General features: G+C 32.5%; 1 protein-coding gene across 1 annotated transcript in view; it reads right to left on the bottom strand.

The window, feature by feature from the left end:
• Nucleotides 1–11,248: 11,248 nt before the first annotated feature.
• The window catches only part of SLCO4C1 (solute carrier organic anion transporter family member 4C1), a 49,464-nt gene continuing 46,935 nt past the window's right edge, over nucleotides 11,249–13,777 (bottom strand). Inside the window, exons 12-13 of the mRNA XM_006913248.1 lie at nucleotides 13,247–13,384; nucleotides 11,249–11,472 (exon numbers count right to left, since the gene is read on the bottom strand). Coding sequence (XP_006913310.1) covers nucleotides 11,318–11,472; nucleotides 13,247–13,384 — 293 coding nt within the window. The 3' untranslated portion in view covers nucleotides 11,249–11,317. The remainder of the gene's footprint in view (nucleotides 11,473–13,246; nucleotides 13,385–13,777) is intronic.

Below are 13,777 nucleotides of genomic sequence, written 5' to 3' on the forward strand. Positions count from 1 at the left end.
AATGTCAATAAAGTATAATCTGAAAGGAAAATTCTAGAGCTTTGATTGCACATGATTCCTATGTCTTACAAATTTTAACACAGAGCAGATTTTTTTTCTCATAATTTAGCTACATTTCTTGTCATTAAAAAAAAAAAACCTTTCATAAGGCTACGGAAAGTAGGATGAGACACTAAACTTTAGGTGCTGAATTTGACTCGGGCAAAACACATACTCTTGAGTTAGTTAAAATAATGTAAAAAATATTTATCATACATACTCTAGGGACTAACGTCATTTTTCTGGCAACCCACATAATCTGTTAGATTACTCTTCGTCTCTAAAAACATCTTTTAAAAAGGAGTGTGACACCTGCCTTCTAACATTTTTTTTTTTTTAGAAGTTTGTGGTAATGTTGTAGGATACAAGCCATTTCAACATATAAAAAAGGGAAAATGACTATAAGTATAACTCTATAATCACAATGTTTGTAATGTTTGAACCAGGGTTACAAACTTTGTATCTAGGATCATATTCTGAAACTAAGCCCAAAAGCTTTGGAAAATATAATTAAAAACCGAATCCTCTCCAACAGAAAGAAGCTGCAATTACCAGTTTTCTAAAGTAGATGCTCTAAGAAAGTGAGAGAAGTCTCTTTCCTTATTTTCCACAGGGACAATTAAGCCTCTTGTTTTAAATCTGTATTTGCCCTTATTCACCCCAGTATGCCATTACAAACTCAAAAGGGCCCTATGGGATATTTAAAAATTTTAAGAAAACACAACAACCCTCAATATTTTTATACTCTGTACAAACTGTTAGCATGAGGAATTTAAAGTCTTAACATTTGATTGCATTATGTATATTCTTTTTAGATGACATCATATCTTTGCAAAGCTGCGTTTTTAGCAATCACTGTGATAAAAAGCAAGTACCTATGAAAATCGGTGTGGGATAGGAAATAAGGATGGCAGTGTCCAATCTGATTCTAAGGTTGGAGTTGTACAGTGTACAAGTGCTGTACACATCAGTAATTATTTAAGAAATAAAAATCGTTTTTTCAAAGTTATTTTTTTTCAAATAACTTTTAAAAAAATAAATATTTATTTACATTTGGACTGATTTACTTAAGAACACAATTGTTAGCTGTTTCTTTGGTAGATGTACCACAAAAAATTGACTAAGACACTAAATTTGTTGTGAACTAAGTAAGTTTGGGAATTGCTGGCCCAGTTACTTCCTCTCTGCAAAATTACTGTGCAACACAGGAGTATGGCAAATTCCCTCAGTCCATGCCTCTTTTTTCCATAACTTTAAGGATAGAAAGGTATTTGCTCCCTCCCAACCTCTGAGTTAATGCATATTCATTAGAATGGGAATGATTCTAAGACAATCTTTCTACCTAAGACAGATCAGAGATGGCACCAAATTTAGGTTTTTTCCCCTATCTCCAGCGTCCACTGATGTCTTGTCATAGTAATAATAAAGCACACTATTCACATTTATGAGCGCGAGAATAAATTAATGAAAAATTACTTTCCACCAAAATGGAGCTACCCATCTAATAGAAAGTCAGACTTCCTGGGCCTAGCAAGTCACTGGAAGTTGGGAAAATGCTCTGACAACACATTTCTTCATCAATTAAACAGTTATTAATAATAAATCAGCAGTTTTATGACTAGTGAAGAGGACATCGCAAGTCTTGTCCTCAGCTAGATAAACATAGCCTATTGAATCTCTTTCTTTAAGGTTTCATGTGTATTGATTGCATATCTGTGACATAGCTAATTATCTAAGCATTAAGGAGAAAAGAATAGGAAAGAAACAGAGAAAGGCAAAAAGGAGCTAACCTGTATGCTATTGTATGTGTCTGTGTTCTCTTATAAATACTGGATTCATGAACCATTGCCAATGAAGGTCATTCGCTTTAACTGGAATGAAACACAATAGCAATGTAATTTTCTTAATCTCTTGTATGACTTTCCTTTCATGCATTACATTTCCATCCCTCATTTCTTTTGTCTCATTTCATGTCTTCTATTATAGTGGCTTTAATACGCTTACTTCCCAATCTCTTATTGGCCCACATTCAAACCATTTACTGTAGGTAATTAGCTTTAGTGCATCTGAGCCTGTGTTATCTCAGCCTGTTCTGTTCACAGCAGTCTTTTATGAGTTCTTACATGAGAATTTAAGAGTCAAAATATGATCAATGTCTATTGAAAAGACTGTGGCTTACTTTTTCAGTTTCTAGCAACTAATTGCTCTATTACACTCTTTTGATTAAAAACAAATCCATTGATAAATGTACTGTTTAATTAAAAAATAATAGAGTAAATCAACTAAAATTTTAAAAGGATTATGGATTCTCTAAATCCAAATTCATATACCAAGCAACCACGAGGATATGCTGTATAAAATGTGCTTAGAGAGACTTTGGAGAAAACTGAAATAAAGTGAAAGAATTTGCATCCTTTCTACAGAGAAAGCCTCAACATTGCCCTCAGCTTGACTTAAGTTTAGAAAAGCTTCCCGACAGCAGGCTCCCTGCCTCTCTTTTCTTAGAACAATTACTTTAGAAACCTGATCATTGTGAATTCTTTCTCAGCCTTTTAGAGATGTAAAATATTTTTAAAGTCTCTTGCCTGTTTTGAAACCCAGGAATGTTGTTTGTAAGAACTTGGTTCCCAAGTTCTTGAAATGCAGTCATCAAGGAAGATAGCACCCCTTTTCCCCATGGCCCCCATTTCTGTGGAAGGATACGAGTGCATCTTCAGTGGGCTCCTTGCTCTGAGTTGTAATGCAGCTAAGACAAAGTTTACTTTTCCATTGGTTAAAGCCAGTTGTCAGACACCGAGAGTCTATGATGTCCTCTCTCCCTACCTCTTAAAAAAAGATACCGCCTTTTGTTGCTGAAAGAACTAATGTTTGGAAATCAAAATTAAGCCAAGAAATTAAATTTAGTATTTTATCATTCTTGATTTTTCCTTAGTTCAATTGTTTCTTGATAATATATACAGATAATGGAGAAATAAAAATTTAGATCTAGATACGGCATTTTACTTATTTGCTTTCGCATAGTATAACGCAATACATAGTTATTGAAGAAATTTAAAATTATGTTTCTATGTTATCCTTTCATTAAAATTATAGCCATTATATACAATATTTGTTGCTAGTTTATAAACTGTTGTGGAGATAGGGATTGTTTAAGCGTTTAGAATAGAATTGCTGATGGATTTAGAATGCAAAGGCAGAGGGAGTCTGGGAATCAGCTGGGAACGGCCATTAATAAAAATGGAAAAAACTAGAGAAGAAAAGAGGCTGAGTTGGAGGAGGCAGGGTAGATGGTGAGTTCAACTGTTTACAAATCAAGTTTGTGATGCCTGTGAATTAGCCCAAGGGAGATGCCCACTATAAGCCTGAATAGGGGGAGGCAGATCAGGCCTACAGTTGGGCATTTGGAAGGAGAGAATTTTCTAGGGAAACAATTCTTTAAATGTGAAAGAGATAGAAGACAGAAGAGATTAATGTAATCTACAGAACAGAGGGAAATTAATTGAGCAAGGTCTTGAGAAAGATCAGAGGGACTCAGAAGGAATGAAGGAGCTAGGCGTGGATAGATTACCTTTTAAAAGGAAGGGCTTCTTTTCCACTGAGATGAGATAAAAAAACAGATAAAAGTTAATTTTTAAACAGGATGTAAAGAGATGTAAATAGAAGCTGAAAACAGTCCTATTTAATGTCTCTCTTTCTCCTCTGTGAAGTAAAAAGCAGCATCACCTGTGAAAAATTAGGATTGAATGCATAATCGGGGTTTCTGTCTGTTCCATTGCTCTAACTAAACCAGTGTGAGCACAGAGCTGTGCAAGTCATTTGTGATCAGGCACCGCTTTGTAACATTATGTCAATCCATCATCTTCTAAACCACTAACACAGCTGTCACTTTCCTGCATAAAAATTCCAAATAGAATTGTCAAGTCACACCTCTTGTGTGTTCTGGTAACAACTTGAACACTCCACATTAAATTTTGTATAGATTTATTGACTGTAAGCTCTAGCTTGGGAAGTGCGGGAGAGGGGAGGAGCTATATTCTTATACTATCAGTGCTATGCTTGACACCAAACTCCTCTACATAAAAAGCATGGTGATAAAATTGAACTACATTTTAATATAATTGATTAGCCATAGTTCAATTTACAAAAGTTCATGAACCCCTAAAGAATAAATACAGAGTGCCTCTCAGTCCTCCACCCCAGCCCCATATTTTTAGAACTCAAAAACAGTTCCTGGCATTAAGTAAAGGGCCAGTAAATGTTTCTGTAAGCTGAATGTTTTGACTTTTTGAATTGTTCAACAATTAGATGCTACGTTTTTGAGGAGAGTAACTCCAGTCACAGCACTGCGTATGACAGTTGCCTTAAAAATTAAACGTTGAGAGAAGCAGTTTTGTAAGAAAACTATAGAATATAATGCATTTCTTAGACAAAAGAGTTTGAGAATTGTAAACACAATTGTATATAATAAATTGTATATAACTGTATATAATAAAAGCATATAATAAGTATGAGAACATATTATCTATAGCCTCAGATTTATTTATTTTTTTTAATTCTTTTTTGAGGGAGTCTTATATCAATGGCAGGAAATCCAAGTATAAGATAGTAAAAAATGTTAATAATCTTAGTATGTAAAGAATTCATGCTTACTAAAGGAAAGACAACCTGGTCAAAATTTTGAAATTTATTATTTTGGTATTTCTTTTCTATGCTTTATAAGGATCAAAATCTTTCTATGAAAGGTAATTTAAAGAGCTATTTGATATTATTTAATATAAAATATAGAATATCAAAAAATTCACTCTTGGCCAGTATCTGGAAAGAAAACCTGTGAAATCAGAAATATGTCCCATTCTACTTCTTTTCGAAATGAGAAAAGAAGTCAGTACAGTGAAAGCTGCATCCGCCAAACAATTCTCCTTAGTTATTAATTTCTCATCTAACTGAAAATCCTTCCGATTATCTGCAATGAGAAAAGATTTCTGGCAAAATCACTAGACTAGGAACAATGATAATAAAAAAAATGTAAATGCATTTTTCACCAGAGCCAGAAATGCTCCATCAAGGAAAAGGTTGAGAACGCAAAGCACCTTTACTTTGGTAGTAAAAACAACACTGCCACCTTTTGATAGAAATATGAATTGCAAATCTGGGAAGTATATGAAAGGATTTAAAATTAACACCTTTCTTAATTTTGACGAGCACATTTTTATATCCAGTGCCTCAAATTTGCTTACTAACTATAATTTCATGAAATATAATTTTTAGCATTTAAAGAGATATTGGATAGTCCCCATAACTAAAAATTGTGTTTTTTTGTTGTTCTGTTGTTTTGTTTTTTAAATTTATGTAGTTATCCTCAGTATATGGGGGAGGACTTAAGCTTTGGAGCCACAAAAAACTGGATTCAAATTCCAGCTCTGACACTTACTAGCTTTTTGGCCTTAAAAACTTAATTTCCTTGGGCTTTAGTTGTCTCTCACATGAAATAATTGTTACCATTGCAGTGAGTATAAAATGTATAATACATCTAGCACACTTCCTCATACTCAATAGATAAGCAATAACTAATATTTTTCAATAAGCAATAACAGCCTCATGTTCACTAATATTACCTGATCTTTGCTATCTGTTTTTAAAGTGTTTTCAACACATTTTGCCGCTTATAGTTTTCTGACCTTCAAATTCCCTGTCAAAGATATATGGTAATTATCATTACATCATTTACCTATACGAATAAAAGGAAAGCCAGTAATAGATTGACTTAATCTAAGACAAAAGGAGGACATATACAAAACATAGAAAAGAGAGGGGAAGAGAAAACAAAATTAGCCATATTTGATACAGTGATTTAGTTTTTCCTCTTCTGGGGCAAGCTTCTGTTTTGCTGACAACTAGCAAAGAGACTAGTCAGAGTATTCTGTCACTGGAAAGCCAGATGGGTCAGTTGTTTCCATATTCTCTGAAAAATCTCAAGAATACAGCTGAGGAGCATGTGCCAGACTGTCTTTGTTTTGTGTCCATCAGTGTGTTAAGCATCTCCACTTAGTTATGACAAATCTGCTCCATTTTCCTTGTCAGAATTTCTCCCATTACCATCAGCACATGATGCCCTGCACCCAACCTACTCTTGGAGCTCTCCATAATATATACTGTAGTGAGTGTTATGCCCCCATTAGTACTGAAGTGGCTTACTAATGCAGGAAAAGAAGAAAATTATCAAATGGTGCTAATTTTTATTTCTGAAAGGAAGAGCCTTGGGAAATTTTTAAAATCAGGTAAGTTTCTCTCCATTGCTTTCCAACTTTCTAGCACTTTCTTCGCCAACTTACCTTACTCTATCCCAGGGAGAACATGATTTTCATACTTTCAGACGTCTCAAAAGTACCTCACTCCTTAAAATTACCACATTATTCATTTTCTATCCTTTGTTTTCAAACCAAACTTTTATTCTTAAAGATCAAAATCAGAAATAAGAAAAATAATTAAATCACTGACAAAATATGATTCATAACCTTCACCTCATCTTCAGTGTGTTAGTTTATATTTAACATTTTCTAACCCCGATTTCACTTTAGAATCACGGAGGAAATGTTTAACTAGTGAATCTAATTGGCCCTGGATGGGGCCTGAACGTTGTTAATTGTAAAGCTCCACAGGTGATTTTGTTGCCACTCACTCAACTCAAACTCTAGCTAATGATTTTCAAAAAGAAGATTTTTTTCACAGGTAAGAGAGGAAAAAATTTACTAAATAAGCAAATCTTGTTTATTTCTTCCGAACAAGTAAAAGGAGGACACAAAGACAGTAAAGTAACTCGAAAAGATGAAACTCATGAAAACAATCTGTAAGGACCTTATTCTTAACTCATTGCTACCTTCAAATACATTCTAGCACTTAACCTACGTACCCAACATCTTAGCTTAGACCAGCCTACCTTAAGCATGCTTGGCACATTTCTATTAGCCTGTAGTTGGGCAAAATCATCTAGCACAAAGCCTATTTTATAAAGTGTTGAATGTCTCATGTAATTTATTGTATACTATACTGAAAATGAAAAATAGTTGTTTGGGTATTCACCTTTAACGCACACAGCTGAAAGCACACTGGACCTGAAGAACGTTTGAAGCGCTGACCTAAAACAAAAACAGAAACAAAAAACGCAGGCAACACAGCACACCATAGCGTATGGGTTGCGTACCCTCCTGACCTTCCTGCTGCCCGGGGAGCCACAGCTTGCTTCTGAGGCCCAGCCTCTGGAGAACACCGGACTGTTTCTTGCTAGCCTGGGAAACGATCATAATTCAAAGCATGGATTCTATTGAATGTTTACCGCTTTCATGCCATCTTAAAGTCAGAAAATTTTAAGTCAAATCATCGTCAGCCAGGAACCGTCCAGTAGGCCGCTTTTGGGGATAGAGTCCCATCCAGACAGCTTGACAAAGTCGTGTTCCAACATGTCTCATGGCATGCGAAATTCTCATCTTCAGATGTCGTGAGCTACCTCTCCAAGGCTTCCTGTTTGTGTGTCACTAGGGTTAAGCCAGGAACCCAATTCTGTGTTCCTCTCCTCCCTCAACATATTAGAGTACATACTCCATTCTGATGGGACTGAACTCAGCAAACATCCAGTTAGGGAAGATACCAGCCTCCTTTCTTAGAAACATCCTCAACATTACCATGATTCTCTCAGGGGCTTCTCATTTGACTTGGAAGCACCCAGCAATGTTTTTTGTTGTTTATTTGCCCAGCAATGTATTTTTCGTTTTGTTTTTAACATTGTTTCTATCACTTCTTCTTTATGAATCAATTCTATTGGGGTATAATTTACTTATTGTAAAATGCACCATTTTAATATATAGAGTTCAACCATTCAAAAAAACTAATATTGCCATCGCAGGAAATAGCTCTGCCATGCATGCCCTTTTGCGGTATTAACTATTTCTCCAATGCTACTTTCCTGGATTAGGTTATTGCTCTATGGATATTTAAAATGTTAACATTAGAAGAAACTGAGTAAAGCTTATAGGGGAATTGTCCGTACTATTTTTATAACTTTTTAAAAGTATAAAATTATTATAAAGTTTAAAAACAAAGTCAGACAAGCTAAATCTAAAATTAGGATGTAAATTCTTGAGGGTGATTTTTAGAAGCTAAATTAATTTTAGCTAAAACACTAAAATATTTTGATCCAATGTACAGATTGTTTTTTAAAATATGTCTTTTATTTATTTTTGATCACTTACATATAATGTGTAAGTTAGTGTTTACTGTTTTGGGTACAAAAAATGCTGAAGGAGCCTGAATGTGTTGTAGTGAGGGGTAAAAGACATTACATCTCATATTACTGTCCAATCTGATCTGTTTAAAGGATGCTATACTATTTTGACAACTCAAGATGAATTAAATATAACCTTTCCAAAACACATTACTTTTGCAGGGTCAGATATTTTACAGCCAGCCATTTGAAACATGTATCCTACTCATATAAATCTTATATACCCATCTGTCATAGATGGAGATTATTGTGAAGAATTTTAGTACATATTTCATAATGTATGTGCTTTATATTGAATTAAATTCACCTGCTGAGATACCAGAAATCATCGGATTAACTAAATTACATTCACCAAGTTCAAAAATACACTGATTTCCCTCTCCCAACCACGTGTGCATGTTTTCATAAACAGATAAATCGTATTTTAAAATCTGTACCATTTAATAAGGTTAAACATTCAAAACAATCCAGTAGTCTGATTTTTTAAAAAAAGACATGTATACACATTTTGCATAATTGTTTACAAAAGAAAATCTTGAAAGAAAATAGAGCTAAAATTTTATTTATAGTTTCCTCCAATTTATATAGCTAAATCAATTGTATACAGTTCTTTCCATATATGAGTTTGGATTTACTACTTTTGTATTTCTTGCATTAAGGAAATCCAAATGTTAAAATAAAAGTCTTAAGACATATATGTAATTATGTACAAAAATCACCATAGGTCGACTTATAGATTCAAGCTAAGTTAAAAATCATTACAAATTGTGAAAAATACATACTATGAAAAATTTTGTTTTAGAAGTAGCATACCAACCCATATAATCTAGGAGAATCCAAAAGTATAAACAATGTTTATAAATTACAGTAGTGTCTTTCCTGCCATATTATAAAAGGAGGTATTCTTTATAAATATATATATTATAAATAAGAGACTGACTTCCTTCAAGCGCCAAAAACATTTTCACTTTAATCATTAGTAAGAAGCAATGTAAAAATGTATCAAACTGAGTACACAGAATACAATGAAACCCTTAATAACTAAAATTCATTATAAATGCCAACTATTTAGTCACTTGTTCATCAAACTATTTCTATGTATGGGGTGATTTCTTTTCTCTTAATTAAGTGGACTTAGATGAATATGTTTTCAGTTATTGTGTTTCCTCTCTTGCTGTTGGTTTCACATCTTTATCAGTGAGTTCCTCAGGATTTAACATTATTTCACATCCAGAAAAATTTTCAATTCCACATTTCTGCGTATAGGACACAGAAAACCTAAACTCTCCTTTAGCCTTGGCTCCAAAAGGAAGCAGCATTTAAAATGTGTTTGTTGGGTGAGGAGAATGATTCTGAATCAAAGTATCACGTGTTTGTTCCCCTGCCTACCCTGCACTGTCTCTTTGGTTGCTATGAATTTCCTGCTTCCCGAATACTTGAGTTTTTGACTACCCAGCTGGGTTCAACAACTGGAGTTTATACGTTCTTGGTTTAAGTAGGTCTCTCTCTCTCATTCCTGACCCCATTGCTCCTCTAATTCTCTAATACTCAAAGTATTAGAGTATGCTTGGTTGCCTAACTCTAATTCATTCCTTATTGCATTTCAATTTATAAATGCTACTAGTTTCTTGACTCATCTTTGGCCACAGATTACCATGAAATCTTTTAAACTCTGTGAATTACTAGTGCTTCTGATCCTGGATTTCAGGCCATTACACTCAGTTTGTTATTCTGATCACAGTGCTTATAAGAAAGCTAATTTCAGGGAAAGCTAATTAGAAATCTGATTGAATTGGTAACCTTATTTTACAAAAATTTCAGATGAGTATGAACATCAACACTTTTCTTATCAGTAAAATTCCTGACCAGGTATAAGTTATTTTTGTTGATGTTCACTGATCTATTTCCTCTGTATGCTGAGTAGACAAAGTTGGCTGAAGTCTGACCTGAATAAATGGAATGTTATAACATTATCAGACACATGAAATACTTTACCTTTCAAATAAATGGATCAGTTAAAGAGTAGAGTGTGTTTTAAACAAACAACAATAATACATACCTTCTATAAGCAAAGCACTATTTCAGGTGCTATAAGTAATGTACTAGGTAATCAGTTTTTACAATGAAATTAAAGTACTGAGTATCTAAACATTGATCAATAAATAGTTCATTAAGAAATTTTTTCAAAGAAAAACAATAAACTGCACCTAAGCCATTGGAGGAAAAAAAAAAAAGAAACCTTTTGTGTCTAATTGGTTATTTTCTTTATTGAAGCTGATACTTTCCTCCAGAAGACATGTAATTGAATAACACTATTACAGATTCATTAGAGGAAAATGTTAAAAATCAACGATACAACAAATTACCTCCTGGAATTCTTGAGTTAAAGTGAAAATATGTGTATATAATGATAATATTTCTGAATTCACTATATACTTTAATAGTTGGGTAACTTTCTGTGATAAAGGACAGATTAGTATATGTAATTTTAAAAATAAATATTATTTAGCTGGTTTTAAATTCGTGGGCTTTCAATAATAATAGTCTTTGAAAATCATTACATAAATTTGATTAGTTTAATTTTACACTATAAATTTTCTAAATAAGCCCCAACTACTTAAATGATAATTAAAATAAAACAAGTTGTTAGAGGGATGGAAACAACACTTTGTTTTTAAAATGTAAAGTTAACTAATCATTGGCTTTTTTCTTCTAGTTTAGTTTATTAGTTGGGTATTTTGTATCTAGACAATGGGAAATATGTGTGTGTATGTTTTAAGAGGCTTCTGGTGGGTTTGAAGGCACAGGTCTATATCTTACATTTAAACAAAAATCAATAAGAGTCCATACATATACAGAAAATACACTTAATTATAAAATATCAATTTTAAAATGATTGTCCATATTGGGTAGATAATGCTGCAATGGCAATGTGCATTCTTACAAATGGAGGCCAATTTTCCACCTGTAAAATGATTTCTTCTTTTTCTATTTCACCTTTCATTTCCTGCTTTGGTGGGGGTCACATTCTACTGAAACAGCAGTCCCAACTGCATTCGGATTTTGAAATGACACATCTGTGTCTAATGGTGGCGGTTTATACAAAAATACTGCAAGCCCATTGAAGAAAATGGTGACAATTTTACAAGTAACACCTAAATAGAAAAAGAAGAATGAATCATGTATCTGGGCCTTACAAATTATTATAAAAATTAATTCTCATGGAGAAATTTTTCACAAATAGAAATTTACTAGTTTAAAGAGAAGGAGTATGTAGGCATTTAAAACACTTAAGTGTTTTAAATTTTTAAAACTTTAGAGAGAAAGATGATATTCTTCAATAAAAAAAATCTATATACATTTCAATGAACTAGCCTTTGTTTTTTTCTAAGCAATAAAAATGTACAATAATTATTCTATTCTTGGTTATGAATGTATATTCTTATAAAATAAATGTTTTATAGAATGGAATAAATCCATGTTCTATTTCTAACTTCATTTACACAACACCATATCTAATTGCAAGCAATCAAAAGTCAATGACAAAGGAAAACAGCTTATAATATCCTTGAACCTGAAATAAAGGTATAGAATCTTCATGTTCATGATAGAAAATAATTCTAAAAATAAAAAAGCTTTGGAGATGTTTTTCCTTAGGATATAAAAAAAATGTTAAATTATAATAATGGTGAATGTTAAAATAACAGCATAATAGTCCCAATAATCACAAGAAGAAAGTCCTGTGCAGGTAGACAGCAGTGCAGAAGCAATGGGCCACCAACTCAGAATGATAGGGCTATATAATAGTGGCACTGCCACCTGGCTTTGGTGAAAACAATTTCTTTTTTCTTTTCTCTATTTATTTATTTTAAATTTTATTTTAGTTTTTTTAATAATTTTTTTTATGGTGACATTGGTTAACGAAATCCAAAGGTTTCAGCTGTACACTTTAACAGTAAGACATATATATATATATTTATGCTGTGTGTTCACCTCCCATAGTTAGATTTCTTTCTGTCACCCCATGTTTGACCCCCTAAGCTTTGGAGTTCTTAAGGGAAAGCCTCTATGGAAATATATCACATACAATACTCAACCAAATTTACTTTTAAATATTAATTAAAACATGAAATATTAAGATTCACTTCACCAGCTTTTGTTTTCAAAAAACTCTGTTTCGTGCTCAGCCAAAGAAGAGAAACTAGTCCTTGGCACAGCACAAGCACGTAAATTACAGTCAAATAAGCTAAATGGCCTTTACGATGTAGTTTTTGCAGTAGCTACTTTGTGTTAATCATTAATATTTTACTCAAAAACATGTACTTGAAAAACAGTAATGCTTATTGACCTAAGCATTTCTAGATTTATAGAAAGATTAATTATATAGCATTACTGTTACAATGTTTTTGGAAAATTTAAGAGTATGTGTGCTTTGAGAAAAAAATTCTCATGTCCATCACAAAGTAGGAAAAAGAACAATTCATTACCTATATCTTTTGGTCAAAGAATACAAACAACCAATTAAGTTTTTAAACATAAAAACACATTGGGGAAGAAAAGTGCTTTTTTTAACAGGTAAAAGTGGTAAGATGATTAATTTTGCCAGATCTAGTCAATATTTACTCTCCCATTGTTTTTTTGGATTTATGTATTTATTTTTTTGGTAGATATTTTATTACTGTCACTATAAATTCAGACAGCATACTCTGGGTTTAAAAACATGTAAGAGCAATAAGCTATCTAATACATGTGCCAAAATAATGAGATCAAAATTGCAATGAATATCACATATTATGTAAGTATATATATTATATTTTTATCTAAGATTTCTCGAACATTTTAAAACCTAAGTAAGTAACCATTTAAGATTTCTTTTTCTTCTGATACATCACCAATTTACTCTAAAATTATCAAGAAGTCACTACTTACTTATGGCCACTAGCATATGTGCCATCTTGATATTATCATAAATCCAACAAGCTCCTTTAATTCCACATTCGTTAATATCCCAGAGAATACATGTGCTGTCTATTGTGACGCCAAAAATAATTGGTCCAGGTATTGAGCCTAGAAGAATTATATGTGAAATATACATGGGTAAAGATTACAGTTTATAATTATAGATTTTTATATTCATGGTTATACATATATTTTATATAAATAAGAATAGGTATTAATCTGTCCTTTTGCAAACCAATTGGTTCATGTACAAGTAGTAGGGATATAAGGAAACACAGAGAAAACATTCTAAAATAATTACACATAATTATGTATTTCTAATCAATTCAAAAAATTATTTTAATACAAATCTCTGGTATATATTGCATTAACATTTAGTTAAGTAAATATTTTAATTCACTGCTTTTCTAATATAATGAATGTCTTTGAAATTAGCTCTTATACTTTAAAAAACCAAAATAAATTATCAATGCACAATATAACTCTGCTAAACTACAATAT

Source organism: Pteropus alecto, unplaced genomic scaffold, assembly GCF_000325575.1.
Source record: "Pteropus alecto unplaced genomic scaffold, ASM32557v1 scaffold20, whole genome shotgun sequence".
NCBI lineage: Eukaryota > Metazoa > Chordata > Mammalia > Chiroptera > Pteropodidae > Pteropus > Pteropus alecto.